The sequence below is a fragment of the Natator depressus genome, chromosome 11 (assembly GCF_965152275.1).
Source record: "Natator depressus isolate rNatDep1 chromosome 11, rNatDep2.hap1, whole genome shotgun sequence".
NCBI lineage: Eukaryota > Metazoa > Chordata > Testudines > Cheloniidae > Natator > Natator depressus.
In genome coordinates, this window is record NC_134244.1 from 1,590,799 (window position 1) to 1,616,665 (window position 25,867).

Here is a 25,867-nt window from a genome sequence, read left to right on the forward strand (position 1 = left end):
CCTTCCGACTTGTACAATAACGAGTCGCAGCTCATCACATTCGCTCAGCAGAAAGCACCAGCGTGACACGGCCTTCGGGCGGGGAGAGCTGGCTGGGGCATAACTGGCCTGGGTCCAGATTTCAGAGGCAACACCCAGCACTGTTGTGATAACTGGGCCTACACATGTACCCGAAGTTTGAGCGCCGCTGCAAAGAGAGGGTGAAAGTTCATGGTGTGTCACACGAACCGTCCTATTGCAACACATGTGCACTGGGAAAGGTGCAAAAGACTGAATTAGCTCAAACAATGAGGCTGTCTGATATAATTCAAGGCCTGTGTTAGGATCAGGCCTGGTAAACAAGACCAGTGTCAGACTGAAAAGCAATGAACCAAAAGGGGTGTGTCAGATACTAGGCCTAATTGGTGGACAAAATAATGCAGGGAGGGGCTATTGCGCCATCGCTCCCCTTTGGGGTCCTTATACGTGGGGAGAAAAACTGGCTGCTGGAGTGAGTTTCACCATGATGGCTGCCTTCACCACCATCTCCTGTGGCCCCGTCATCCTGATCCCGAGACATGGCCTGAGCAGACCCGGCCAGAGAGCGGGACCCAAATGACACCCCCTCCTCTCCCAGCTCCAGGTGAATCCCAAACACCATGTGGGCTGCGAGACATCCCTCCCATGTGTCCTTTTCCTTCCCCACCTTATTTCTTCTCTTTTTCATCCCTCTCCTTTTGCCGCCTGTCCAGTAAGTGTCTGGTGTAGCTGGCCAAGGCTGCATATTTTGCAACACTGCCAGGAGCCTGTGACCCGAAAGAGGCCACTAAAAGCAATGCCTTAAACAGCCTGCTGCTGGCCCAAGTTTGCCAGGTCTCGGGGTGGCTGGTCAGACTGTGGGCTGCCCCTGTGTTTTTCCAGCAGGGAGGGTGGAAGTGAACATCAACGCCAGAGAGAGAACGAAGCTGCATTTTCTCCCTTTGCTGTTCTCGTCTCTTCCCTCTTGTGTGTGTTTGTCTTGTGTTGTCTTCTAGGAAAGGGGGTCAGACGTCACCAGCAACAATCACAGCTCAGTTAACTTCTCTCCCCCACCCCACCCAAATGACAGTTGCCGCCATCCTCTCTCGCAAACCTGTGTGACCTGCTCAGCCACGAGGTGGCGCTGTGTGTAAACACCTTATTGAAGCTGGCCTGAGCCACACCTGGCAGAGCAGTCAAGGAGCTGACCGTGAACACAGCTGGGGTGTGTAGAACCACAGACCCACAGGGTTAGAGGGGACCGCACGGGCCATCCCGTCTAACCCCCGATGAGATGCAGGACTTGTTGGGTCTCACCCATCCCAGACAGATGAACATACCCAGTTCCTTCAGCCTTTGCTCGTCCGACTTGCATTCCATCCCTGTGATCATCCCTGTCACTCGCCTCGGGATCCTTTCCAGTTTCTCCATCCTTTCTATACAGCGGGGACCAAAGCTGGGCCCAGGTCTCCAGCTGAGACCTGACCAGTGCAGAGTCGTGCGGTCTATCACCTCCCGTGACTTGCATGCCCTGCCTCTCTTAAAGCAACCAAAAATTGCATTTGCTTTTTTTGCCAAAAGACCTCATAGCTCATACATATGGATCACCCAGCCAGCATTGAAATGCACACAGGAATGCTACACAGCAATCTAGGGTAGGAAATTATGAACACTCCTAGTGTGCAAAGGGAAGTGCCAAAGGGATTTAATGAGGCAGAGTGGAAATGCATGAGTTGGAATTGGGCCAGGATCTGGGGGTAACATCCCCTGGGGCAGGTGCAGTCCCCTTTAGACTCTCACACTCCATGGGAGTGGGGTACACACTTCCCCAATGGGCTGCCACTCTTTTCAGTCCCAAAGCTACCTCCATTCCACACAGCCTTGGGGCTCCCCACTCACTTTTGTTGTTGGAAAACATTCAGGTCAGAAACAAAGCATCATGAAACTGGCGTTACAGTCAGCCCCGGGGACACTGAAATGATAGTTCTCCAACCGCGTCACGTACGGTCAGCTGGGGGCTCGCAGGGCACAGGCAGGTGGCATGTGGGCTGGCAGGATTGGAACGCCAGTGATCCCAGTGATGGTGGTGGGCTGCCAAGCGCTGCCGAGTCTTCGGTGTGATAGATCGGGCCTTGAAGGCTAGGAACTGCAGCACCAAGGAGCCGCACCTTGCACTGTACTTTCCCCGCAGGAATAGTCTTCGTTCCTCCGTCCGGTGGCACGTCCCCTATTTTGGGCCTCTGCAGGCTGAGCGTGTGCAGCGTGTGCACCCCAGCGGGGGAACGGTCACCAGTGGGGCAGGGCCCGATGGTTTGGGCTGGAGACCTAGGGTCAGTTGCTGCCCTGCCAGGCTCCCTGCAGGACCATAAGAACGGCCCCACTGGGGCAGGCTGGGGCCTCCAGCCCAGTGGTCTGCCTGTGGCCATGGCTGGTGCCGGGCACTGCAGGGGAATGATGGGACCAGGGCCACTGGCGAGTGCCCCGACCCCCAGCGCTCAGGGACCCCAGAGCCGAGGGCCGTCCTGGCTCAGCCATCGCTGGACCCTGCTGCAGGAACCCGCCACGCGGCAGGGAGTCCCGCAGGTCCCGCGAGCAGGGCTGACCCCGCCCATTGCCGGCTCCGCCCCGCCCCTCCAGCAGCGCGCGCCGCGGCCTGCCTGGCCCCGCCCGCTGCCGGCTCCGCCCCGCCCCTCCAGCAGCGCGCGCCGCGGCCTCCCCGGCCCCGCCCGCTGCCTGCTCCGCCCCGCCCCTACCAGCAGCGCGCGCCGCGGCCTGCCTGGCCCCGCCCACTGCCTGCTCCGGCTCCGCCCCGCCCCTCCAGCAGCGCGCGCGCCGGGGGGAATCTCCTCCTCCGGGCGGGTGGCGCCTCGCGCGGGAGCCGGGCGGCGCGCACGGTACGGGGGGGGCGGAGCGGGGCAGAGGAGGGTGAGACGGGTTGGGGTGGGGGGAAGAGGTTTTGGGGAGCTGAGGCGGGGGTGGGGGAAGAGGTTTGGAGGGCTGAGCTGAGGGCGGGGGTGAGGGGAAGAGGTTTTGGGGAGCTGAGGCGGGGGTGGGGGAAGAGGTTTGGAGGGCTGAGCTGAGGGCGGGGGCGAGGGGAAGAGGTTTTGGGGGGCTGAGGTGGGGATGAGGGGAAGAGGTTTTTGGGGGGTTGGGGGTGGGGGAAGAGGAAGAGGTTTTGGGGGGCTGGGGGGATGGGGTGAGGGGAAGAGGTTTTGGGGGGATGGGGTGAGGGGAAGAGGTTTTGGGGGCTGGGGGGATGGGGTGAGGGGAAGAGGTTTTGGGGGCTGGGGGGATGGGGTGAGGGGAAGAGGTTTTGGAGGGCTGAGGTGAGGGTGGGGCGAGGGGAAGAGGTTTTGGGGGGCTGAGGTGGGGGTGAGGGGAAGAGGTTTTGGGGGGCTGGGGGGCTGGGATGAGGGGAAGAGGTTTTGGAGGGCTGAGGTGAGGGCGGGGCGAGGGGAAGAGGTTTTGGGGGGCTGAGGTCGGGGTGGGGCGAGGGGAAGAGGTTTTGGGGGGCTGAGGTGAGGGGAAGAGGTTTTGGGGGGCTGAGGTGGGGGTGAGGGGAAGAGGTTTTTGGGGGTTGGGGGTGGGGGAAGAGGAAGAGGTTTTTGGGGGGCTGAGGTGGGGGAAGAGGAAGAGGTTTTGGGGGGATGGGGGTGAGGGGAAGAGGTTTTGGGGGGCTGAGGTGAGGCGTTTGGGGGCACTGAACTCCCTTGTGCCTGTGGAGGCCCCCCGCTGTCCCTCTTCCCACCCCCACGTGCGTCCATGGACGGGGTCTTTCCCCCGAAGTGTTTCTCGGGCACGTCGCAGCAGGAGTAAGGGGAAAGCGAGGGTAGAAGCAGTGCGAAGGGCGTTCCCTCGTGTGACGCCCGGGCGCCGAGCGCTGCATGTCGTTCTGGTCCCCTCAGCAGAGATGAGAGAGACTACTCCTCTTCGCCTTAGAAAAGAGATGGCTACGAACATGAGAGAGGCCAGACTGGGTCAGACCAATCACGGTCCACTTAGGCCAGTGTCCTGACTTCCCACCATGGCCAGTGCCAGGTGCCTCCCAGGGAATGAACAGAGCAGGGCAGTTACCCAGTGATGCATCCCCTGCTGTCCAGTCCCCACTTCAGGCAATTGGAGGTTCAGGGATCCCTGCAGCATGGGGTTGGGTCCCGGGCCATACTGAGGGGATCTGAGAGAGGTCTACAAGACGATGACTGGTGTGGAGAGAGTGAACCGCGAGGTGTTATTTACCCCTTCATATAACACAAGAACCAGGGGTCACCCAGTGAAATTAATAGGCATCAGGTTTGAAACAAATACGAGGAAGGACTTCTTCACACAACACACAGTCAACTTATTTAACTCACTGCCAGGGGATGTTGTGAAAGCCAAAAGTATAACTGATTTCAATGCTCTGGAAGTCCCTAAACCTCCAACTGCCAGAACCTGGGGCTGGACAATAGGGAATGGATCATCCGATAATGGCCCAGTTCTTTTCATTCCCTCTAAAGTGCCTGGTCCTGGCCACTGTCAGGGACAGAATATTGGCACCTCTAGCCATTCCCAGAGCATCTCCTAGGAAAAAAACAGATGGGACTTGAATTTCTGGTGAAAAGCAGTCCTCAGAACTATTTTTTTTAAGGGGGGGGGTGTTGGACCCATCTCTTCTTGAGCCATCCCTGTCCTTTGTAAAGACACAGAAAAGGGCACAAGCCCATGCTTTTTCCTTTGCCAGTCATCTTTAATACTCAAAAGCAGGCTGTGGAGATTGTAGGTCCCAGCATGCAATGCTCCATGGTTGGACTGAAGAGAATTGTATGCTGGGAGTTATAGCTGTTGTAGGACTCTCCTGGGACTTCTTACTATGAAACACAAACCCCTTCACCCATGTGATATTTTGATCCAGATTTGTTTGTCCAGCTGGGATGGAAGCTTGATTCCAGGGGTGCAAGGCCAGTGCACTAGCAGCGTCTCACTCTGGCAGCCTGTCCTCCTTCCCCCATCTTTCTGGTGATTGTGATGCCATAGAATTGGGTATGGCCATCAAGGGAGAGACCATTTCCTTCTTCAGTTTGTCCTTGCAGTGAGATTATAACTCACTGTTTGTGCTGCCAGGGTAGCCCTGTGATTGGGAATTCACAAACACTGGATTGTGATGTGCCTATGGGATCTGGCAGGAGGAGAAGCTGGGCCGAGTACAGAGGTTTCTAAGGTCGTCATTAGCACTGCCCATCTTGTTTCTCTGATAACCAGCATTATTTATTTAAAAATGGAACAGCAACTGCAATGCAAAATGGCCAAAGAATTGTCTCCCCTGGGCAGGCCATTCATTCACTCCTGTAATGGTACATTTCTCCAGCCCACGGGGCCTGTTACCTGTTTTATGAGCTGCACATGGAAGGAGCTGAGGCCAGGCGTCACTATGAACATAAGAATGGCCACACCGGGTCAGACCAAAGGTCCATCCAGCCCAGCATCCTGTCTATTGACAGTGGCCAACACCAGGTGCCCCAGAGGGAGCGAACCCAAGAGGCAACGATCAAGTGATCTCTCTCCTGCCGTCCATCTCCACCCTCTGACAAACAGAGGCTAGGGACACCATTCCTTACCCATCCTGGCTAATAGCCATGAATGGGCTTAACCTCCGTGAATTTATCCAGTTCTCTTTTAAACCCTCCTATAGTCCTAGCCTTCACAACCTCCTCAGGCAAGGAGTTCCACAGGTTGACTGTGCGCTGAGTGAAGAAGAACTTCCTTTTATTTGTTTTAAGCCTGCTGCCCATTAATTTCACTTGGTGGCCCCTAGTTCTTATATTATGGGAACAAGTAAATAACTTTTCCTTATCCCCTTTCTCCACACCACTCATGGGTTTATAGACCTCTATCATCTCCCCCCTTAGTCTCCTCTTTTCCAAGCTGAAAAGTCCTAGCTTCTTTAATCTCTCCTCCTATGGGACCCGTTCCAAACCCCTAATCATTTTAATTGCCCTTCTCTGAACCTTTTCTAATGCCAGCATATCTTTTCTGAGATGAGGGGACCACATCTGTACACACTATTCAAGATGTGGGCATACCATGGATTTATATAAGGGCAATAAGATATTCTCCGTCTTATTCTCTGTCCCTTTTTTAATGACTCCTAACATCCCGTTTGCTGTTTTGACTGCCGCTGCACACTGCATGGACATCTTCAGAGAACTATCCACGATGACGCCAAGATCTTTCTCCTGATTAGTTGTAGCTAAATTAGCCCCTATCATATTGTATGTATCGTTGGGTTATTTTTTCCAATGTGCATTACTTGACATTTCTCCACATTACATTTCATTTGCCATTTTGTTGCCCAATCACTTAGTTTGGTGAGATCTTTTTGAAGTTCTTCACAGTCTGCTTTGGTCTTAACTATCTTGAGCAGTTTAGTATCATCTGTAAACTTTGCCACCTCACTGTTTACCCCTTTCTCCAGATCATTTATGAATAAGCTGAATCGGATTGGTCCTAGGACTGACCCTTGGGGAAAACCACTAGTTACCCCTCTCCATTCTGAACATTTACCATTTATTCCTACCCTTTGTTTCCTGTCTTTTAACCAGTTCTCAATCCATGAAAGGATCTTCCCTCTTATCCCATGACCACTTAATTTATGTAAGAGCCTTTGGTGAGGGGCCTTGTCCCAGGCTTTCTGGAATGATGTTTGTGTTCAGTGTTGGTTTGGTATCATCAGCTGCAGGCCTCAAGGCTAGTGTGAGCCAGTGGGGATGCAAAGGTGTCTCAGAGGTGCACATAAGCTTTCCTGGAGCTTGTTCTCTCCAGGGAGTGGGGTCTCGTGGAAGTTGTGCTCTTCCTTTGCTGGGAGTGCTGCTGTCTGAGCCTGTTTGTTCTCTTGCAGGATGGAGGGCTCTGAAGATCTAGATAGCAGCCTCCTGACACAGCCTTGGGCTTCAGTTTGCTTTGGTGAATTCACTTTTATTGCCAAGGCTTGTTTCAAAGAAACCGGCTACGTCTTGCTGATCTCTGACCTCAGCAGTGTTTGGTACGAGCATGCAGACACGGATATCGTTGGGAAAAGGTCCAAGGTGAGTCTGGAATGAGGTTTGCAAAATCCACAAACCCCCTTTTATGCGTAAGCCAGCTAACATTCCAGTATGATCTTACAGGACACGCAGAGGGGGGATGACAGCTTCAATAGGACTAGGGTAGAAGGCCTTGATGTGGGAAGCCCTATGCAGGTCTGCTGATTCCTCTCCATTCTGACCTATAGCATTCCCTGCTATGCTAGTCCTGGGCTCCTGCACTCAATCTCTGGTGATGCGCCTCAATCCTGATCTGCAGCCTCCCTTCTACTCCAGTCCTGGTTTCCCTCCCCACAGCTCTATCAGTGACCCTCAGTTCTGAGTCAGTACCCCCGGCTGTTCCAGTCCTGGATTCCTTCTCCTCAGACATTGTACCAAACTGGTGGTTCTGTGATTCTGAGAGAGATCGCTTGGGGTGAGGCCACCAAACGCACTTCCCTTGTAGGCTGGGATGGAAGCTTGTTTCCAGGGGTGCAAGGCCAGTGCATTAGCAGTGTCTCACTCTGGCAGCCTGTCCTTCTTCCCCCATCTTTCTGGTGATTGTGATGCCATAGAACTGGGTATGGCCATCAAGGGAGAGACTGTTGTTAGCTTTAGTGGCCAGGTCAGAGGCTACCAGCAGCTTCTTTTTCAGGACCGCTCCTCCAGGGATGCTACCCTGGCAGTTTCTGCAGCCTCAGTTACATGCTCATTTTAATGATGTCTGTAGTTTCAGAAACAGGCCAGGCAGCACAAGCGACCATCTACTTCTCTTTTAGGTCCCCTCTGTCTCTGGGCCAAAGGGCAGATGGGAGCAGGGCCTGTTTGGAGCCCCTTGGGGGGACTGTTACCCTGATCACTGGGTTTAATGTTTGAGTATTTTATAGAGTTTGGCGTCTGCTGGGGAGTGGATGGTGATGGGCAGAGGAGTCTTGCCTCCGTCCCTTGGCTTCTCCCATATACTACAATGGCTGCTTCCCACTTGTCTGTGTTGGTAGGTGGGCTAGGCTGCAACAGTTTCTCAGCCAGCCTGGAGCAGCTGAGAGGTGTCCTAGCGCAGGAGAGCCCTGGGTGGTAATAAGAGGGCAGTGGGATATTGGAGAGGGCATCCCAGGAACCACATGGGGATAAAATTTCATTACGCCTTCTACATCCTGCCCTTTCGAACGCCACCTGCCCAGAGCTGGGGATCTGGTGGGCCAGGAGGGAATGCCCAGATCCCAGGCAATGACGGGCAAGGGGAGAACTGGTGAGGAAAGGTTCTTTGTTGAGCACAGACCAGATGGGTGTCTGTTGCTCTCAGTCCTGCTTGTTCCATTGGAGGCTTTGTTCTGTATTGGCTAAGGGAAGGTGAAGGAGGATGTGTGGCTAAGCTGCCTGCAGTGACAGTCCCAAGGATGTTAGTGGGGAGCCCTGGGACAGAATGAACTGGGATGGACCCTATTTGCTGGGGTTTCTACCTGATCTGAGTGAGCCTAGCATTGGGGTCTCCAGGGTGCTTTGCTGCTTCCACTGACTGCACCTTTCCATTTGGACTTTCCCAGGAGCTGAATAAGCGGCTGAAGGCCCATGTGTCGTCTTTCCTGAATCGCTTGAGCAACCTGATGTGCCCTTTGCTGGAAGGAAGAGAGAGTGATGCCAACTCCTTCTCCTGCCAACAGACCCCCAGCAAACTCACTATCCATGTGAAAAGTGAGCTCTCCGGACTACCCTTCTACTGGGATTTCCACTGCCCCGCAGCTGCCGTGGAGATGGTAAGGAAAGGGTTCTGCGATGCGCCACATGCCTGCCCCTCCTGCTGAGATGCTCGGCAAAACTAGCCAGTCAGGGAGGGCGAGGAGCTGTGGTGGGTGGCGGGAGCTGAGTTAATTGATTTTAAAAAATCTTGTGGCGGTTTTGGAGTTACCAAGGTGTGCACTAACTGCCCGCATCCCCCGATCTGACCCTAGCTTCCCTCCTCTGCTGTCACCCCTGCTGTGTGACACAACCCCTTCCTGCTTCTGCTCAGGTTAGACTGTCAACTCCACCGGCCAAGGACTATCTCTTAGGGTTGCCAACCCTCCATGGGGAACAAATATTTAATAATGGGCTCTTCAGTCTAGCAGACAAAGGTCAAATGCAATCCAATGGAATACAAACCATGAATTAAAGATTAGTCTTTCATTAAAGAGAATGTCATGTGATGAAACCTCCAGGAATTTGTCCAACCAAAGTTGGCAACCCTCCTATCTCTGTCTGTGTGCATGCACCACCCAGCATAACAGGACCCTGCCCCTGCCCCACAGCAATCACAATAAGCCTGATAATAAAACAGTGCAGCCTTTGGGAACGAGCACCAAGCTGGGCCCTAGAAGGGCCTGAGTTCTGACACTGGCTCTGCCTCCGGCTCATTATGTATCCTTGGCCGAGTCACTGCTTTTCTCAGTGCCACAGTTTCACCTCCTGTGGGATGTGGGAAAGAGTATTCTCCCCTCCCCCACCTCCCAGGGGTGTTGGGGGGGATTACTGAGTTGGTGTCCGTAAAAGCCAAGTACCCTGCTTAGCCCTTCCAGGGATGGGGATGGAGCTGAAGAGCTGCTGGGGCTGCGTAGCACTCTTTCCTAGAGCCATTCATAGATACTAAGGCCAGAAGGGACCATTGTTGAGTATCTGGCATAGGCCATAGTGCTGCCTTGTATTCATTCCTTGCATTAATTATTTTTGTGACAGCAGCATCTGGAGGCCTCCTCCAGGAGCAGGGCCCTGCTGTGTTGGACAGAGATGGTCGCTGGCTCAAAGAGCTTGCCATCTAAGTGAGATACAATAAACGGATGTAGCAAACAAGGGGAGCTGGGTCAAGGATAGTCATTAACATGAGCCAATTGGGTATTGGGGGGGCCCTCCAATCCACTTGCCTGGAAGAGGGGAGGGATCTGAAGATGTCCAGGGTGGCGGCTTTATGGACTAGCTCAGTTCCTTGCATATGGGTCACCATAGAAGAAAGTGCAATGGGGCTTGTGGGCGAAGCTGGTGATGAAGCCTGTCATCGCTGGCAGGGTGTAGTGGTGGGGTCGCATGTTGAGATAGAAGCACGGAGGAATAGGGAGAGGCATATGCTTGGTTCCTTAGGTGTCGATCTTGTCCTGCAGTCAAACCTCCATTGGAACTCTCAAGCTAAGCAGAGTTTCGTAGTTTCCAAGGCCAGAAGTGACCATTGTGATCGTCTAGTCTGACCTCCTGTATAGCACAGGTTGGAGAATGCCCTCCACAATCATTCCTAGAGAAGATCTTCTAGAGAAGCAGCCAGTCTTAAAAATTGTCAGGGATGGAGAATCTACCACGTCCCCAGGTAAATTGTTCCAATGGTTGATTGCTCTCCGCCATTAAAAATGTACACCTTATTTCCAATCTGAATTTGTCTAGCTTCAACTTCAAGCTATTGGATTGTATTTGACCTTTGTCTGCTAGACTGAAGAGCCCATTATTAAATATTCTTTCCCCATGGAGGTACTTACATACTATGATCAAGTCACCTCTTAACCTTCACTTTGTTAAGCTAAATAGATTGAGCTCCTTGCGTCTGTCGCTATGAGGCAGCTTTTCAAATCCTGTAATCATTCTTGTCGCTCTTCTTTGAATTCTCTCCAATGTAAGTTATTGGGGGCCAGGAATGGGAGGCAAGTTCTAGTCTAAGGAATGTGTAGATGAAACAAGGAGCGAGGTGGCTGGCTCAGTAAGGAGTAGGGCCCCAGTGTGGTACTAGGTGGCGCGCTATGCTGCAAGGAGTGGGAGTGGGGGTGCTCTGTTCTTGGATCCATTGCTGACCCCAATGCCTTTGTGCGGTGCTAAGCAATGCTGTGCTGCTAGAGGTCTGTGTTTTGGTTGAAACATAAAACTGAGGCTCTGTCCACCTGGTAATGAAAGGTGCTTTGGCTTTTTCAGCTAACAGTCCAGCTCTTATAGAGCTTCCGAGTGGCTTTGTTCTCTCCCAAAACTCCTCCTGCAGTTCCAGCTGGGAAACAAGGCTTGCTCACTTCCTGCCAAACTGTTTCGCAGTACTACTTGATGTTGTCTCATTGGAGGCAACTGATTCTTTGGTAGGGGACGTGATTCTGGTCTGTGCTTTTATGTCCCTTGACCTTTGTACAGTGCTCTGTGTACCTGCAGGATGGAAGAGGCTGTCTGTCTGGGGTAATTACTTTTAGTAGGTGGTACCATGCAAACAGCTAGGAGGCTTCAGCCTGAGATTCAAAACTGGGACCAGAAAGAAAATCAGGAACCAAGCACACCAGGTGCCTGGTTAGTTAGGAACACAAATGGCCAGGCTGGCCCAGAGCAGGGCTCCTTCAGCCAGTTTCTTACCTCTGACAGAAGCCAGTCCCAGCTGCTCAGAAGGAGGTGCAGGGAACTCTGCAGTGGGCAGTGATGGGATGGCTGTCCCTAGGTCAGAGATTGGCACATGCCCTGAAGAATGAAGGTTTATAGCCCTGCCAGAAACATTTGGTTTAAAAAACTTTCTTATTGTTGTAACTCTGGATGTTCCCATTATCCATATAAATAGCTGATGCTGCTTTGATGATTTCTTGTGCCACAGGCTAATTGAGAGTCTTATGAAAAAGTGTTTCTTTTGACCAGTTTTGAATTCACTGCTTTTCAGTTTAATTGGATGTAGGGGTGTGTACAGGAATAAAAATTTGGTCACTTTTGGAGGGGCACTTTCTGTGCCCCAATGGCCAGAGGAGCTGGCTTTCTCCTCCGCACTTCCAGCAGATGGAGAAGCTCACTCTCTCCTGGCAGCAGAGGAGCTGGATCTCCCCTGCGGCCCCAGGGCTGGAGGAGCTGCCGTGGCCCCGGTACTGCCCTGGCCCCGGAAGAGTTTTGTGCCCCCCACTGATGGGGGGGCTTACCCCTGCTTGTTCCCTTGCACACCCCTCTGATTGGATGTTCCCTTGCTCTTTTATAGAACAAATTGCCCTGTGAGGGCTTCACTTCCAGCTTTCTCAGTGCCTCTGTGGGTGAGGAGTGTATTCCTCCACAGTGGTATGCATAGGGGAAATTTGGGGCATTCTTTGTTCTTACATGCAATTGTCTTTAAGGCTGTGTGCTCTCTGTAGCTTGATTAAATTGTAGTGGTGTCCAATGTGCACCAGAGGGTGCTGTGCACCTAACTAATAAACGGTTTCAGAGTAGCAGCCGTGTTAGTCTGTATCCGCAAAAAGAACAGGAGTACTTGTGGAACCTTAGAGACTAACAAATTTATTTGAGCATAAGCTTAAGTTCTGATGTTGTGGGTTTGAAATATCTGCACTTAAGATTCTCCCCTTGCTCTTTAGAAAGAGCAGAGCTGGGGTCTCAGACCTGTTGCTATTGGGACAGATGTCCTCAGAATCCATCCGTGTGGTGGGCACTTATTGACCCATTGGCAATGCCAGGGACTGAAAGGGTGATGGGGCTGGATGGAGCTTACCCCACAGGGTCCTCCTCCCTAGCAGAGTTGTGTCTGTGTGCAGGGGTGGCGCTTGCCCAGGCTCTGCCTTTCCTGGGGTACATGGAGGAGTCAGTCTCCAGCCTGCCAGTGCAGCTCCTTTCACCAGCCATGAAATCCTTTTACAAAGAACAAATGGGGCATACCAAAACCTGACCCGTGTGTCAGTGCCCCCTGCTGGCTCTCCAGCAGCAAGAACTTCCCAGAGCCGTGCCCATCTCTGCTGGTGCACAGGTGGAGAAGTAACGAAAGGTGAGCCACGTTAGCTCTGGTTCCATTAAGAGCACAGGATGTGGGGCAGACCCATGCAGCTCACTTGGGCCAAGACACATGGCCCAAGTGAGCTGCATGGGTCTGCCCCACATCCTGTGCTCTTAATGGAAAGACATTCTCCTGCCCTTCAAAGAGGGTATGAATCCCACAGCGTCATCGGAGTGATAGAGCGAGCTGTGAACCAGCAGCTGGCACTGTCTTGTTAGTTCGTATCTTGATTAATGTTTGTAAAGCACTTAGGCAATGGGATGCACTGCATAATGCTAAGTGCTACTGTTAGTAATGCAGGAATGGGGCCCAGACTTTGCTTAGCCGCTCGTCAAGAATCTGAGGCCTGTGCCGAACTGGCCTAGAATGGAGCAGATTGCTCCCTACCTCAGCTCTGCAAGTGGAGGGATGGCCCTGGGGACCACAGGTCCCAGCATCTTGACCTGAGTGGAGGCCGCATTGCATTTTGGGACCTGTAATGTCCATGGCTTGCACCTTTGGCTGAAAGAGGAGGGAGGCTGCAGAATTCAACCCCCCAGCTCTCTGCAGCGAGTGTGCCATGTACCCAGGGCCTCTGGGGGTTGTGGTGTCCTGTGAGTGATGCCATATTCACTATACCCCCATGTCAGGGGCTTGGATTTGCTGATGATAATGCAGCACAGAATGAGTAGGGTTTTGTCAGACAGGCTCTGAGGGCGCATTGGGCCCTGCTGCATGGGTCTTGCCGAGGCTGTCCCACAGATGACAGTGAGGGGGCTGTTTCCTGTGTCCATCTCACTGGAGTTGCTGGGTGAGATGGTCCACTGGGAGCAGAGGTCGGCCTGGCCTGACTTGAACCCCTCTGACATGAGGGCCAGGAAGCTGCAGAGAGTGTTTGTCCCATGGAGAAAGCGCCCTTAGTGCGAGGTGGAGCAGGGTTCATCCAATGCACACTGAGGACCAGCGCAAGACCCTCTGCACTGAGAAGCCTTGGGCAAGGATGAGGTGGCCTGGGCTGGGTGTAGATGGGTGCATGGGTGGCAGCAGCAAGGGTCTGGATAGGATTTGGGGTAGAGAGTCCTCATGTCTTTGATCTCATCTTCCTGTGAAAGTCTCTCAATTTCCTAAAGCTGCAATTTGACAGCACGGTTCGTTTTGCTTTTCAATCTCAGCCATGTCTGTTTCCAGTGTCAGAATTCACGTTGGGGCCCACTGGGGGTGGGCATGAGGCTCAGAGGGACCTGTTTGTGTTGCTTACAGAAGTTCTCATTGGGCTGATTAGACTGAAAGAGTTTGCTGTTGTCTCTTGCCACTCCCATAGCTGTCTGTGGAGTTAGTGTGTCTCCTGTACTGAACCTTCTCCATCACATGTCCATCTTGTTCCTCACTGCTTGTGCTGTTTTGTACAGCGCCTCCTGCTGGGAGAGGCTGGGACTGGGGTAGATGGAAGTTATCGCACAGTCAGAGCTCCTGCCCCATTCTCTACAGCTCCTCTCACAGCCAACATTTCTATGCCATTCCCTACAGTGCCTTCTACTGGGAGAGGCAGGGGTGGCAGAGACCTCCCTGTCCAGCCAGTGCACCTGATTTGTTCCGTAGAGTGCCTCTTGCTGGTAGATGCTGGAATGGCAGATAGGCATTCCTGTGACTGGTGAGCACTGAGAAATCTTGAGTAAACTCTGGCTGTAGCTGTTGCCAATACATTGCTGCTGTAGACTGACCTGCTTCAACCGCTTTTGTTCTAGAGACCGTTTAAGTGCCCTTCTTGGCCTTCCCTGTTTTGTCTTTCCCACCCAGATTTCCCGTCATCTTGTGCGGCCCCTTATCAGGATGAGCCTGGCATTGCAGTACCAGCTGCAAGAGCTGGCGTCTCTCCTGGTGCAGAAGGATGCTGAGATTGAAGACTACAGGGAGAGCGGGGCTGCTCTCAGCAGAGGTATGGAGGGCTGTTCCACTCATGGGGAAACCAGGGCTGGAGAGAGCAGGGAGTGAGTTTCCTTCCCTGCACAGGGTTGGCACAAAGTGCTCAGTCTGGCTATTACCCAATGAGGCTTGTGTTTCATGTTCAGCAGCTATAGCAGTCAGACAGTAGCCAGAAGCCTTGGGAGTAGTCCCCAGGGGAGAGGTGGAGGAGGAATGGACATTGACCAGTAGCCGAAGGACTTGGGGAGTCGCCAAGGGGCTCTTTGCTTTACTTAGAGTACCTGGCTGTTTACCAGGAGCCTGGATCCAAAGCCAGCTAGTGAAGGAGCTGGAGCAGAGTCAGGCTTTTTTCCCACATGCAGTAGCTTGCAGAGCATTTGGAGAGGGACCAGGGGCTCCCGGCTCTTCCCCTCGGCTTCCTTAGAAGAACATTGAAAGCATGGCTGTGTGCATGGGTTTGTTTCCAGTGCGGAGCCTCTGAGATGTTAATGAGGGGCCTGGGTTTAATCCCCAGCTGGCAGAGCACAGTGTCCAGAGCGGAGTGATATAAGGACTGGCAGAGCTGTCGCTGGTGGGTGGAGTCCCTTGGTGATTAGAAGGGGTGCTGGGTCCCACCCTCAGCTGGTGATGCTTCCGGCGTGTAGATTCAATTCGCAGCTGGCAGAGGCTCTGCATGTGTCGGGCTGGAGGGAAGTGTTAACAGGGAGGCATGCTCTGCTTTTCATCAGCATGGCCTGATTTCCTCAAAGAGCTTCCCTTGCACATCAGAGGGCTTCTATGCTCCTGACCAGCTCCCCAGGATCCACTAGGTAGCTGGGAACTGGCCTAGTGCTGCTTGTCTGACACACTGCTCTCTGCAAGCTGCTTGGGCCTGAGAACGGGGAGCAGGCTGTTTCATTGGTTATTTATACAGCCCCCTTGGTAATTGCAGTGCTGGAAAGTGATGTCAGGTGCTCCAGGCCCTGTAATCTCAGTGATTCCAGCTCAGACTTGCTCTCCTTACCTGTGGGGAGAGTTTTCCTACTAACTGGTGCCACAAATGCCAGCTGGAAGGTGAGGGGTGAGCTGGGGTCTTTAAGGCTTGTGCATCACCCCCAGGAATAGGGATTGTGCAAAGCGAGTCCCTTGCACAGCGACACCTGCTATCCCCCTTGGGGGGATGGGTGTGAGTAAGGGCAGTGCACGGCCTGTGCTTGGAACTAGGTTAGGACGTGAGCCAGACCAGACTCCGGCTCTCTCTGGTGTTGTGCTGGATCTTCAGGGCTCGTGGGAGTCCAAAGAATCTTATTTGTGGGTGTAGAATCAGCAGGTATGCCTGATGCAAGAGCCAGCAAGGAGGCTGGGGGGTGTCATTCTCCAGTCACTTTGTGCCCACCCAACACCTCAGAGTGGTTCCTTAGTATGACATGAGGTGCAGGGCTTCCCATCTGCAGAGTTTGTCCCATTGTTGGCGGATGGAGCAATCACCTGATCTGCTCTTGAGGAGCAGTTCATGGTGGTGATGGAGAAATGATGGCTTGGAGCTAGCAACAGGGCCAGGCAAGCCAGGTATTGGGACCAACCCCCAGTGGTCTCGCTGGGATGTCCTCAAGGGCCCATGTCCAGGGGTGTCCACAGAACGGCTGATTTTCCTGTTTGTAGGAGTAGGAAAGAGGAGCTCCTGCCCTTGGGTGATGGCTTGACTGCAGTAGGACCCAAGAGGTCCCTTCCAGGCCTAAGATTTATGAATGCCACCATATGTGCTGGCAGGGCTCACTCCTTACCTCTGGCTTCAGAGCTGCATGGTGGGATGCCACTGCAGGGTGCTGGGAAAGATAGTGGGCCTCGCTCTGAGGCAGTAGTCTCTGGGTGAGTTTTGTGTGAAGGGTTGGGTGCAGCAGGAGACCCTCCCCCACCCTCAGCTTGGCTGCAGAGGAAGCTTGGAATGGCAGTCACCATTTTTCCAGGACACACCAAAATGCATGTGTTTACCTCTTGCTGCTGGTTCTCAGGCAGCACAATGGCTTCCAGCGGGCTGGGGAGCAGCAAGCTTAGCCTGAGGTGCAGGGAATGATGGGGATTTGGGGAGAGTGTTGCCTACAGGCTGCTGCGGGCTCCTAGTGCAGGTAGCCTCACCCTCATGGTCAGCGCTAGCCAAAGCCTTCAGCATTTCTGTGAGGTGCATAGGCCTTGCTCCTTGGCTTGTGTGCTGAGATGAGGCCCAATGTGGAAGTGCTGCTCTAGGCAGCCAGAACATCTCCCCATCCATTTGGGGACAGTTGTGTGGGGGGTGGGGGTGCCTCTCCCCAGGAATGTCATGGCAACAGTCATTCCTGAGCCCCCTTGCTGCAACACAGAGACACTGGGACCAGGGAGGCTCCACACTGCAGGGTACTGCTCACCAAGACATCCTGGGAGCTGGCCGTAGGTCCTTGGACCCATCTGCCCTGGGCTGGGAGCCGTGTTTACTGAACTGCAGGAAACCCCAAAGGCTGGAGCATGTTTCCAGACTTGCTGACAGTGCTGAAGCCAAGTTTTCCCAAGGGGCCTTTGAAACCCTGTGCTGTCACAGGGCAGACAGCTGTAGCCCCAGTGAGGATGGGCCCTTCGGCCGCTGCGCTGGGGCTGCTTTGCTGAAATGGCTACTGTCATTAGGAAGGGGCTTTCTTGTGGTGTTTCCCAGCTGACTGCTGCTGAGGTGCAAATCTACCCTCATTCAGGCCTCAGGGGATGCATTCTTCATGTTGCCATGGTTACTAGTGGGTTTCCTGAGAAGATTTCCCCACTAGCCTGAGTGACCTGGAGGGGCTTCTGCTGTGCTGTCACGGCTTGGCCCTGTAACGATGCTGCCTCTGGCGGGACACAACTGAGAGTATCAATTCAGGACAAATTGCTTCGAGCAGGGCAGTCTCAGCCCAAGGCTGGGTTTCCTTTACTACTAAGGCAAATCAAACCAGCCAAACAGAGAGGACTTTGGTTTTACCCCACTGGCTAACCATAAGTCACACAAGCAATTCCCTTAGACACTCCAGTTTCCCAGTATCACCACCAGTGCCACTCGGTATGGGGATGAATGGTTATGAAAACCAATACCCCAGTAAAAGAAAAAGGTTCTCCTGATCCCAAAGGACCAAGTCCCAGACCCAGGTCAATATACAAGTCAGCTCTTACCCACAAATCACACTGTTGCCAATCCTTTAGAATCTAAAATCTAAAGGTTTATTCATAAAAAGCAAGAAATATAGATCAGAGCTAGAACTGGTTAAATGGAATCAATGACATACAGTAACGGCAAGTTCTTGGTTCAGGCTTGTAGCAGTGGTGGAATGAACGGCAGGTTTAAATCAAGTCTCTGGAGAACATCCCCAGCTGGGATGGGTCCTTCAGTCCTTGATTCAAAGCTTCAGTTTGTAGCCAAGTTCCTCCAGAGGTAAGAAGCAGGATTGAAGACAAGATGGAGGAGATGCAGCTGCCTTTTATAGTTTCTTGCCATGCGGCCTGTGCTTCCTTTGTTCCAAAGACAAGCTGTCCATCACATGGCATGGAAACACCTTAGAGTTCTGTCCCTGCATGCCTTGCTGAGTCCCCAGGCGTGTCTGCCTTCTCCCAGTGGGTCAGTTGTGTCGCTGATGGTCCTTAATGGGCCATCCAGCAGGCTAGGCTGACGCCAAATTGTCTGGGGTGTCACCCAGAAGCATAGCACAAGTTTGAAATACAGACACTATAGAGCCAATACTTATAACTTTAAATACAAAAATGATACATGCATACAGACAGCATAATCCTAACCAGCAAACCATCGCCTTTTCATAGACACTTCACTCGACAACCTTTGTACAATATTTGCTGCAAATATATAATAGCGCTGCCGGGTTCCTGTGTAGGTGTTACATGGCCCAATCCCTGTAATATTTGAGCTCCCTCAGGTAATTCAAAAACAATAAAAAACCAGGCACCCTCTCCTTTCATCTCCCTGTCACAGAGAGTGCGGGCAGCGAGCTTGGTGTTTGGCCAGGTTGGTGCTGCCCGCCCGGCTCATACTCCCATCTCTCTTGCAGGACGCCTGAGGACCGAGCCCTTCCAGGAGAAGCCATTCCTGCAGCAGTTTGTGGATGAGGTAGAGAAAGATGCTGTGTGTTAGTGCAAAGGGGACCTGGGTGTGTTTATGTCAACACACCTTGGCCCGCTCGGCTTAGTGCGACCCAGCGCCCCGGGCCGTTGCCCGCTCAGCTTACTGTGCTATGGTATGCAAGGGCGAGCATGGCCTGGTGTGGTTGGTGACTCTTGAGCAGTGTGTTGAGGCAGACAAAGCCATGGCTGGCTTGAGCCAATGTAGCGCAATGGGCCTGGGTCTCACCCTGTCTGGTCCTGAGGTGACAAATGAGCAGCTGCAATTCCAAACGCTTGCATCTGTCTCTGGGGTTATGTGGAGAGGTGGCCTTTGGGGAGACTAGCTGGGACCATCCTGGCTCCCCCCTTGTGACTGAGCCCTAAAATAACATAACATTCAGCTCAGCCCTTCTCCCCAAGCTGAGTTGCTCCTAGGGTTCCTCTCTAGCCCTCTCAGCCTATATCCTCTCCCGCACCTAGAGCTGCTCCCACCTCCCTTCTGTCCAGATGGGTAATGAGCAACCCATCTCAGTGAGTCAGCAGAGCCCACTTAACACTCTCCCAGTAGGATCGACAGCTGGTGGTGGGGACTCAGGAAAACCCTGCCATGCTGCTGCAGACAGATGTCTAGCCATGCTCCCCTCTCCCATGTGGAAGGCCTGTGCAGAAAGGGCTATAGTTGCAGAAGGGTGGACACATGCTAACTAAGAGAGAAGCAAACCTGTGTGTTTGCACACAAATTGGTGATGATATCCCCAGGAAGATGTTCCCCTTTGTCAGGGTTCCTTCCCCACTCTGAACTCTAGGGTACAGATGTGGGGACCCACATGAAAGGCCCCCTAAGTTTATTCTTACCAGTTTAGGTTAAGAACTTCCCCAAGGTACAAACTTTGCCTTGGCCTTGAACAGTATGCTGCCACCACCAAGCTTTTTAAACAAAGAACAGAGAAAGAGACCACTTGGGGACAACCCCCAAGCCCTACACCCCCTTTCCTGGGGAAGGCTTGATAATAATCCTCACCAATGGGTACAGGTGAACACAGACCCAAACCCTTGGATCTTAAGAACAATGAAAAATCAATCAGGTTCTTAAAAGAAGAATTTTAATTAAAGAAAAGGTAAAAGAATCACCTCTGTAAAATCAGGATGGCAAATACTTTACAGGGTATTCAGATTCAAAACACAGAGGATCCCCCTCTGGGCAAAACCTTAAAGTTACAGAAAACAGGAATAAACCGCCCTGTTAACATAGGGAAAATTCACATCAAACAAAAGATAAACTAGTCTGCCTTGCCTGACTTACCTATACTGGTTGCAATATTGGAGACTTGGATTAGGATGGGTTGGAGAAGATGGATTTCTGTCTGGCCTCTCTCAGTCCCAAGAGAGAACAACCATGTAAACAAAGAGCACAAACAAAGCCGCCCCCCAGATTTGAAAGTATCTTGTCCCCTTATTGGTCCTTTGGGTCAGGTGCCAGCCAGGTTAGCTGAGCTTCTTAACCCTTTACAGGTAACAGGATGTTGCCTCTGGCCAGGAGGGATTTTATAGCACTGTATACAGAAAGGTGGTTACCCTTCCCTTTATATTTATGACACCCTTAATGCTTGAGTTGGAAAGACGCCTGCCGTTATCTGGGTGAAATGTGCAGAGTCGCTGGCTGAGCCACTGGGGAGTGCTGCCTTCTGAGCTGGCTGCATTCTTGCTGCTCCTTGTGTGGCATTTTGGGGCGGGCAGCTAGTTGCCTGGGCTGTGGTAGAGGCAGAGCAGGAAGGGATGGTGGCTGCCTGGATCTGTGGGGCTCTCTGGAAGGAGCAGGTTGGGGGGCAGCTCTCTCCCTACTGAGGGTTAATACTTGCCGAGTGCTCCTGTTGCCTGTATTCTGAGGAGTGACATATACAGGGAAGTGGAGTGATTGCTCAATGCCACTGGCTGGGACAGCGTGTCCCTGTCTTGGTATTGCTGCTGGGATCCACTCTGGGTCCTTGGACTTGGTCTCTGTTTCATAGGCAGAGAGGTCTGAGCAGCCAGCGCATGAGTCAGAGGCGTAGCTGGGTGTGCGTGTGCTGTCAGTCCTGTTCCTCTGTCGCTCTGTCTGTGCTCCTTGCGTGTGCTGTTAGCCCAGAGGCCAGGAGCCTTGCAGAGCGCTCTGTAGGAGCCTGTCGTACCTGGCTGGGGAGAGCTCTCTGGCTGCACATGCTCACTGGTGGGGCTGGGCCAATGCGTGCAGGAGAAGGGAGCAGGTTGGGTGGGGTTGGAAGGGGCATGTCAGGAACAGGCCCAGCGGAATGGGGTGAAGGCAACAGTGCAGGGAGGCTGCTCTTGGCCACTTCCCTACTGGGGAAATTTACCAAGAGATCACCTGTTCTGACAACAGCTCAGCTGAACCTGCGAACCCTAATGTAGACAAAGGCCCTCCAGTCAAAACTGCCTTTACTCCTCTTCTAGTTAAACCAGCTGCTTCCTGAGGTGAGATGTAGAGCAAGGGGCAAGGAGGCTGCGGTTCAAAGTCCAGTTTCGTTTGCTGCTAGGTGACTCATGGCTCTGTCTGGCATCCCTGCAATTGTTTGGCTTTTTCTCAAAAGTTTTTTTACTGGCTAGTTGTTTGGGCAAGTGGCTGCTGAGGCTTCCTGGCTGAAGAGGAAGAAGGGAAATGGGAGGAGTGCTAAAATACATAGAGTCCGCTGTCCCATATTCATTACAACCTGCCACTTGGTTTAGCACATGTGCCTCCCCCCGCACGTCTCCAAAATCAGACACACACACTGTGAAGAACTTGGGATTTTAAAGGAAAGCTCCAGAGATTCTGGTCGTTGCACTGATTTATAAACCAGAGCAATCACTAGAATTAACACTAGAATTAACAAAATTGTTAATTGTTCAAGAACAAATGGAGATAAACTGGGCAGGCATGAATGTAGGCTGGGAATTAGAAGACAGTTTCTGACCCCCAGTAGGAGGAGTGGGGGCAAGACACCTTTCTGGTTTTAAAATGGAGCTTGATAAATTTATGAATGAGATGATATGATGGGTTGTTCTGTGATAGTAGCAGACTGGACCTGTTGACCCAGGAGGTTCCTTCCAGTCCAGTGTCCTACGTTCCTATGTTAATAATGATTCAGAGAAGGCAGAAGTTCTCAATAAATATTTCTATTCTGTATTTGGAAAGAAGCGGGATGATGGACTCATGCCGTAAAAGGATGATGAAATATATTCCAGTCCTTTTGTGCTAACTAGCAGAGCCCAGGAGGGGGTACCAGTGGGGGGGTCTGGTACATACCACCAAATCAAACCAGAGAACAGGATGAGTTACTTCTTAAGCACCTGTCTGTAATGTGTGTATGGGGGCAATTGTGTTATCATGGGGAACTTCAATCTGGGAAACATCTGCTGGAAGTCTTCTGTAGCCAATAGAAAACATCACTGGAGTTTCTAAAAAATATAGATGATAATTTCCTAACATAAAAGGAGTTGGAGAGGAGTACTTGTGGCACCTTAGAGACTAACAAATTTATTAGAGCATAAGCTTTCGTGAGCTACAGCTCACTTCATCAGATGCATACAGTGGAAAATATAGTGGGGAGATTTTATATACACAGAGAACATGAAACAATGGGTGTTACCATACAGACTGTAACAAGAGTGATCAGGAAAGATGAGCTACTACCAGCAGGAGAGCTGGGGTGGGGGGGGGTGGGACCAGAGCTTATGCTCTAATAAATTTGTTAGTCTCTAAGGTGCCACAAGTACTCCTTTTCTTTTTACCGATACAGACTTACACGGCTGCTACTCTGAAACCTGTCATAAAAGGAGTTGTATCTGGTATGGGGAAACTCCATATTGGACCTCGTTATGACAGACAAAGATGAATTAATCACTGGACTGGAAGTTGGTGATTGCCTAGGGACCAGTGATTATAATCTGTTTACATTCCATGTGGGCAAACAAAGGACAGTACCAACCATAAATATATATTCTTGGCACTTAAAAAGGGCTAATTCCTAAGGCGGAGGAAAACTGTGAGAAAAATTGACTGAGAGGAAAAATTTAGACAGAAGAATGGGAATGAAAATTGGGTGTTTTAAAAAAAAGTGTTTGTTAGATGGCCAAAAAGCCATGATTGAACAATCGAGAAAGATTGACAACTTTGGCTCAATGGTGAAGAGAAGGCAGCAATTAGAAATAAAAAGCAATATATAACAAATGGAAAGAAAAGGAAGTAGCTGTCAATCAGTATAAACTGGAAGTTATGAAGTGCAGAAAATTGATAAGGTAAGCTAAAGACATCAGGGAAGAATCCCTTGCTGGCAGGGCTAAGGACAATAAGAAAGAGTTTAAGAATATTAGAAACAAAAGAAATCTTAGCAATGGTATAGGCCTATTGCTAGGTGGAGATGGTAAACTTATTAATAATGATGGAGCGAAAGCAAAAGTGATCTATAAATATTTCAGTTCTTTATTTGGAAAGAAGCACGATGATGTGCTCATATCACGTGAGGTGATTAGCTGAGAATGATAAAGTAACATCCTCCTCACTTACGAATGAACTGAAAAGTAAACAAGTACTTTTCAGTTCATTCGTAAGTGAGGAGGATGTTAAACAGCTACTAGGGGTAAACATTTTAAAATCAGCAGGCCCAGATAACTTGTATCCAAGAGTCATAAAAGAGCTAGCTGAGGATCTCTCTGGGCTGCTGATGTGAATTTTTAATAAATCTTGGAATATCAGGGAACTTCCAGAAGACTAGTAGAGTGCTAATGTTGTACCAATATTCAGGAAGGGCAAGTGAGATGACTCTGATAGTCAGCCTGACATCATGCCTGGGCAAATTAATGGAAAAGTTGGGATCAAACTCCCAAGGAAGTGTTGGATTCTCCATCTCTTGATGGCCTCTCATCTAGGCTGGATGCCTTTTTGGAAGATATACTTTAGTCATAAGTTATTGGGCTCAATACAGGAGGAACTGGGTGAAAAACAAGGGCCTGTGATATAAGGAGATCAGAGCAGATAATCTGTTGGTTTCTTCTGGCCTGAAGCACTGCGAATGCGTGAAACACAACTTTAAATTGTCATCAGTTTAATCACAACTATGAATATTTGCCAGTTGGAGAGGAGCTATCATCTTGACTGTGGTGTTGCAGGGTAGGGTTGACTTGGCATCCCCAGTGGAAAGCACTGGAAATCGGAGACTTCTCTTCCCACAGCTTTGTAAGACTGGTTGCCGTGGCTTTTTAACTGCGAAGCCAGCTCTCTCAGCTGTACTTTCTGGATTGGTTCCTTGCTGGGAAGAATGGCAATCTCCAGTGAGAGAGAGACTTATCCCATTCATTGAATGGAGGTTGTGAAGTAGGGACAGGTACACCTGAGAATGGCTTTGATGGTTGCTGTTGAAATATGTCTTCTCCCTGGGTATGTGCTCACTTAGCTGCCCAGGGTGTTCTGAGTAATCGTGGGGAGTTTTCCATCAAAGTCCTGGGCTTATTTATAAATGTAGGAAACGTCTCTCATGGTGTTTGGCAAGAATTCATTCATGAGCAGCTGCTGGGAGCAGGCAGAGCAGTAAGCAACTAGGGGGAAAAAGGCAGAGCCCAAACCAAGACAGACCCAACAGCTTTTGTTAGCACAACAAGCCAGTGGTGATGGGAAAGAGTAAATAATGAGCCTCTTTCAGCACTGTCCAGCTTCACTGGAGTCAAAGGGTCCAGACCGTCAAAGATATTTGGGCACCTTAAGATGCAGCTAGGAGCCTAGTGGTGCCTAAATACCTTTACAAATCTGGCCTAGGGCCCCTTGAGCTCTGTGTGAAGCTGGACCTAAATTCTGTGGCAAGGTCCCTGTCTTCCCACCCTGCTCTCTGAAATGTTGGGGCAGCTTCATTTATACTAAGAACGGGCTTTGTTAATGAATGAACTAGGAGCACGAACGACAGTGCAGCTCCCACTCTCCTCCCCGGCTTATTTATTACATTCACTTTATTTTACACTGTCTCCCCTTTCTCTGTTTCAAAGCACCACAGATTTTTATGTTGGCAATGCACAGTGGCTTCGTGGATGTGGGTAGGGTTGAAGCCAGTGGGGCTGGCAGCTGGGAAGGGGGCAGTTGAGGCTTTGGCACCTGAGGAGAGGCAGTTGGGGATTGTTCTCCAGGTCATCTGGAGATGCATGCACACGTCCCTGCATGGATTGTGAGCTCCTTGGGGTGAGGACTGTCTCTCTGGGATGCATCTGCAAGTGCCCAGCACACTGGGTCTGGAGCCAGCAGGTGCTACTACAGTACAGACCAACAACAGTACACTCACTCTGCCTATGGAAGCTCACCTTTGTGGCCATGAGAGTGCATTGCCCCTGTTGGGGAGGTGCATGGTGCTAAGGCCCTGCAAGCGGTTGTCTAGATTTAGGGGGTGTTCTGTTCCCTTCAGCGCTGTGTGGTGAAGGACAGCATGCTGCTCTGGGTTACTGCGTGACTGACCCCCTGGTGGGTCAGCATGGTGCTCCTGATGCTGGTGATGGCAGCAGAGCCCTGGTGTGCTTCCCAGTTCTTGCCGAGGAGTGCACTCCTGAATCAGGAGGTGCCTGTTGAACCTCCCCACACTCCTGCTCTCACCCGCAGCACAGACTGGCCCTTGTTCACTCACTGCAGGTTGTTGGCACGAGGCCTCCTGTTCCCGGTACATGAGCGTGGGATTAGCGAAGCATCACATGGGGGCTGTGTAATGGGCCAATGTGTGAGGGTCGAGCTCCCGTGACCGTGGAGGTGGCAGGCCCAGGCCAGCACAAACTGATGCCAGGATGGGTGAATCGGTGTCCTTTGGACATGGTCCCAGTGGTGGTTGTATTTTTAGGCTTTTATGTGTTCTCATCACTATGGAATCTGAACATGTCACAAACATCACCCCATTTTACAGGTGGGAAACCGAGGCATGGGGGCAAGGCGACTTTCCCAAGGTCTCGCAGGGAGTCTGGCAGAGCCAGGAATAGAGCTCAGATCTCCTGGGTTCCAGCCCAGTGCCTTAACCACAGAACCATCCTCTGTCTCTGTGGTTGGTGACCTATTCTGTGAGCTAGTTTAGGGGTCTTTTTGGCCTTAAAGCACTTTGGCGCCTGAAGCTTTTTAATT

The 25,867-nt window shown here is 51.6% G+C and overlaps 1 protein-coding gene across 1 annotated transcript in view; it reads left to right on the forward strand.

Moving 5' to 3' along the window:
• Positions 1–2,784: 2,784 nt before the first annotated feature.
• NHEJ1 (non-homologous end joining factor 1) overlaps positions 2,785–25,867 on the forward strand; it is a 146,213-nt gene continuing 123,130 nt past the window's right edge. The window contains exons 1-5 of the mRNA XM_074966750.1: positions 2,785–2,891; positions 6,872–7,058; positions 8,579–8,788; positions 14,536–14,674; positions 18,699–18,757. Of these exons, the coding sequence (XP_074822851.1) occupies positions 6,873–7,058; positions 8,579–8,788; positions 14,536–14,674; positions 18,699–18,757 (594 nt within the window). The 5' untranslated portion in view covers positions 2,785–2,891; position 6,872. The remainder of the gene's footprint in view (positions 2,892–6,871; positions 7,059–8,578; positions 8,789–14,535; positions 14,675–18,698; positions 18,758–25,867) is intronic.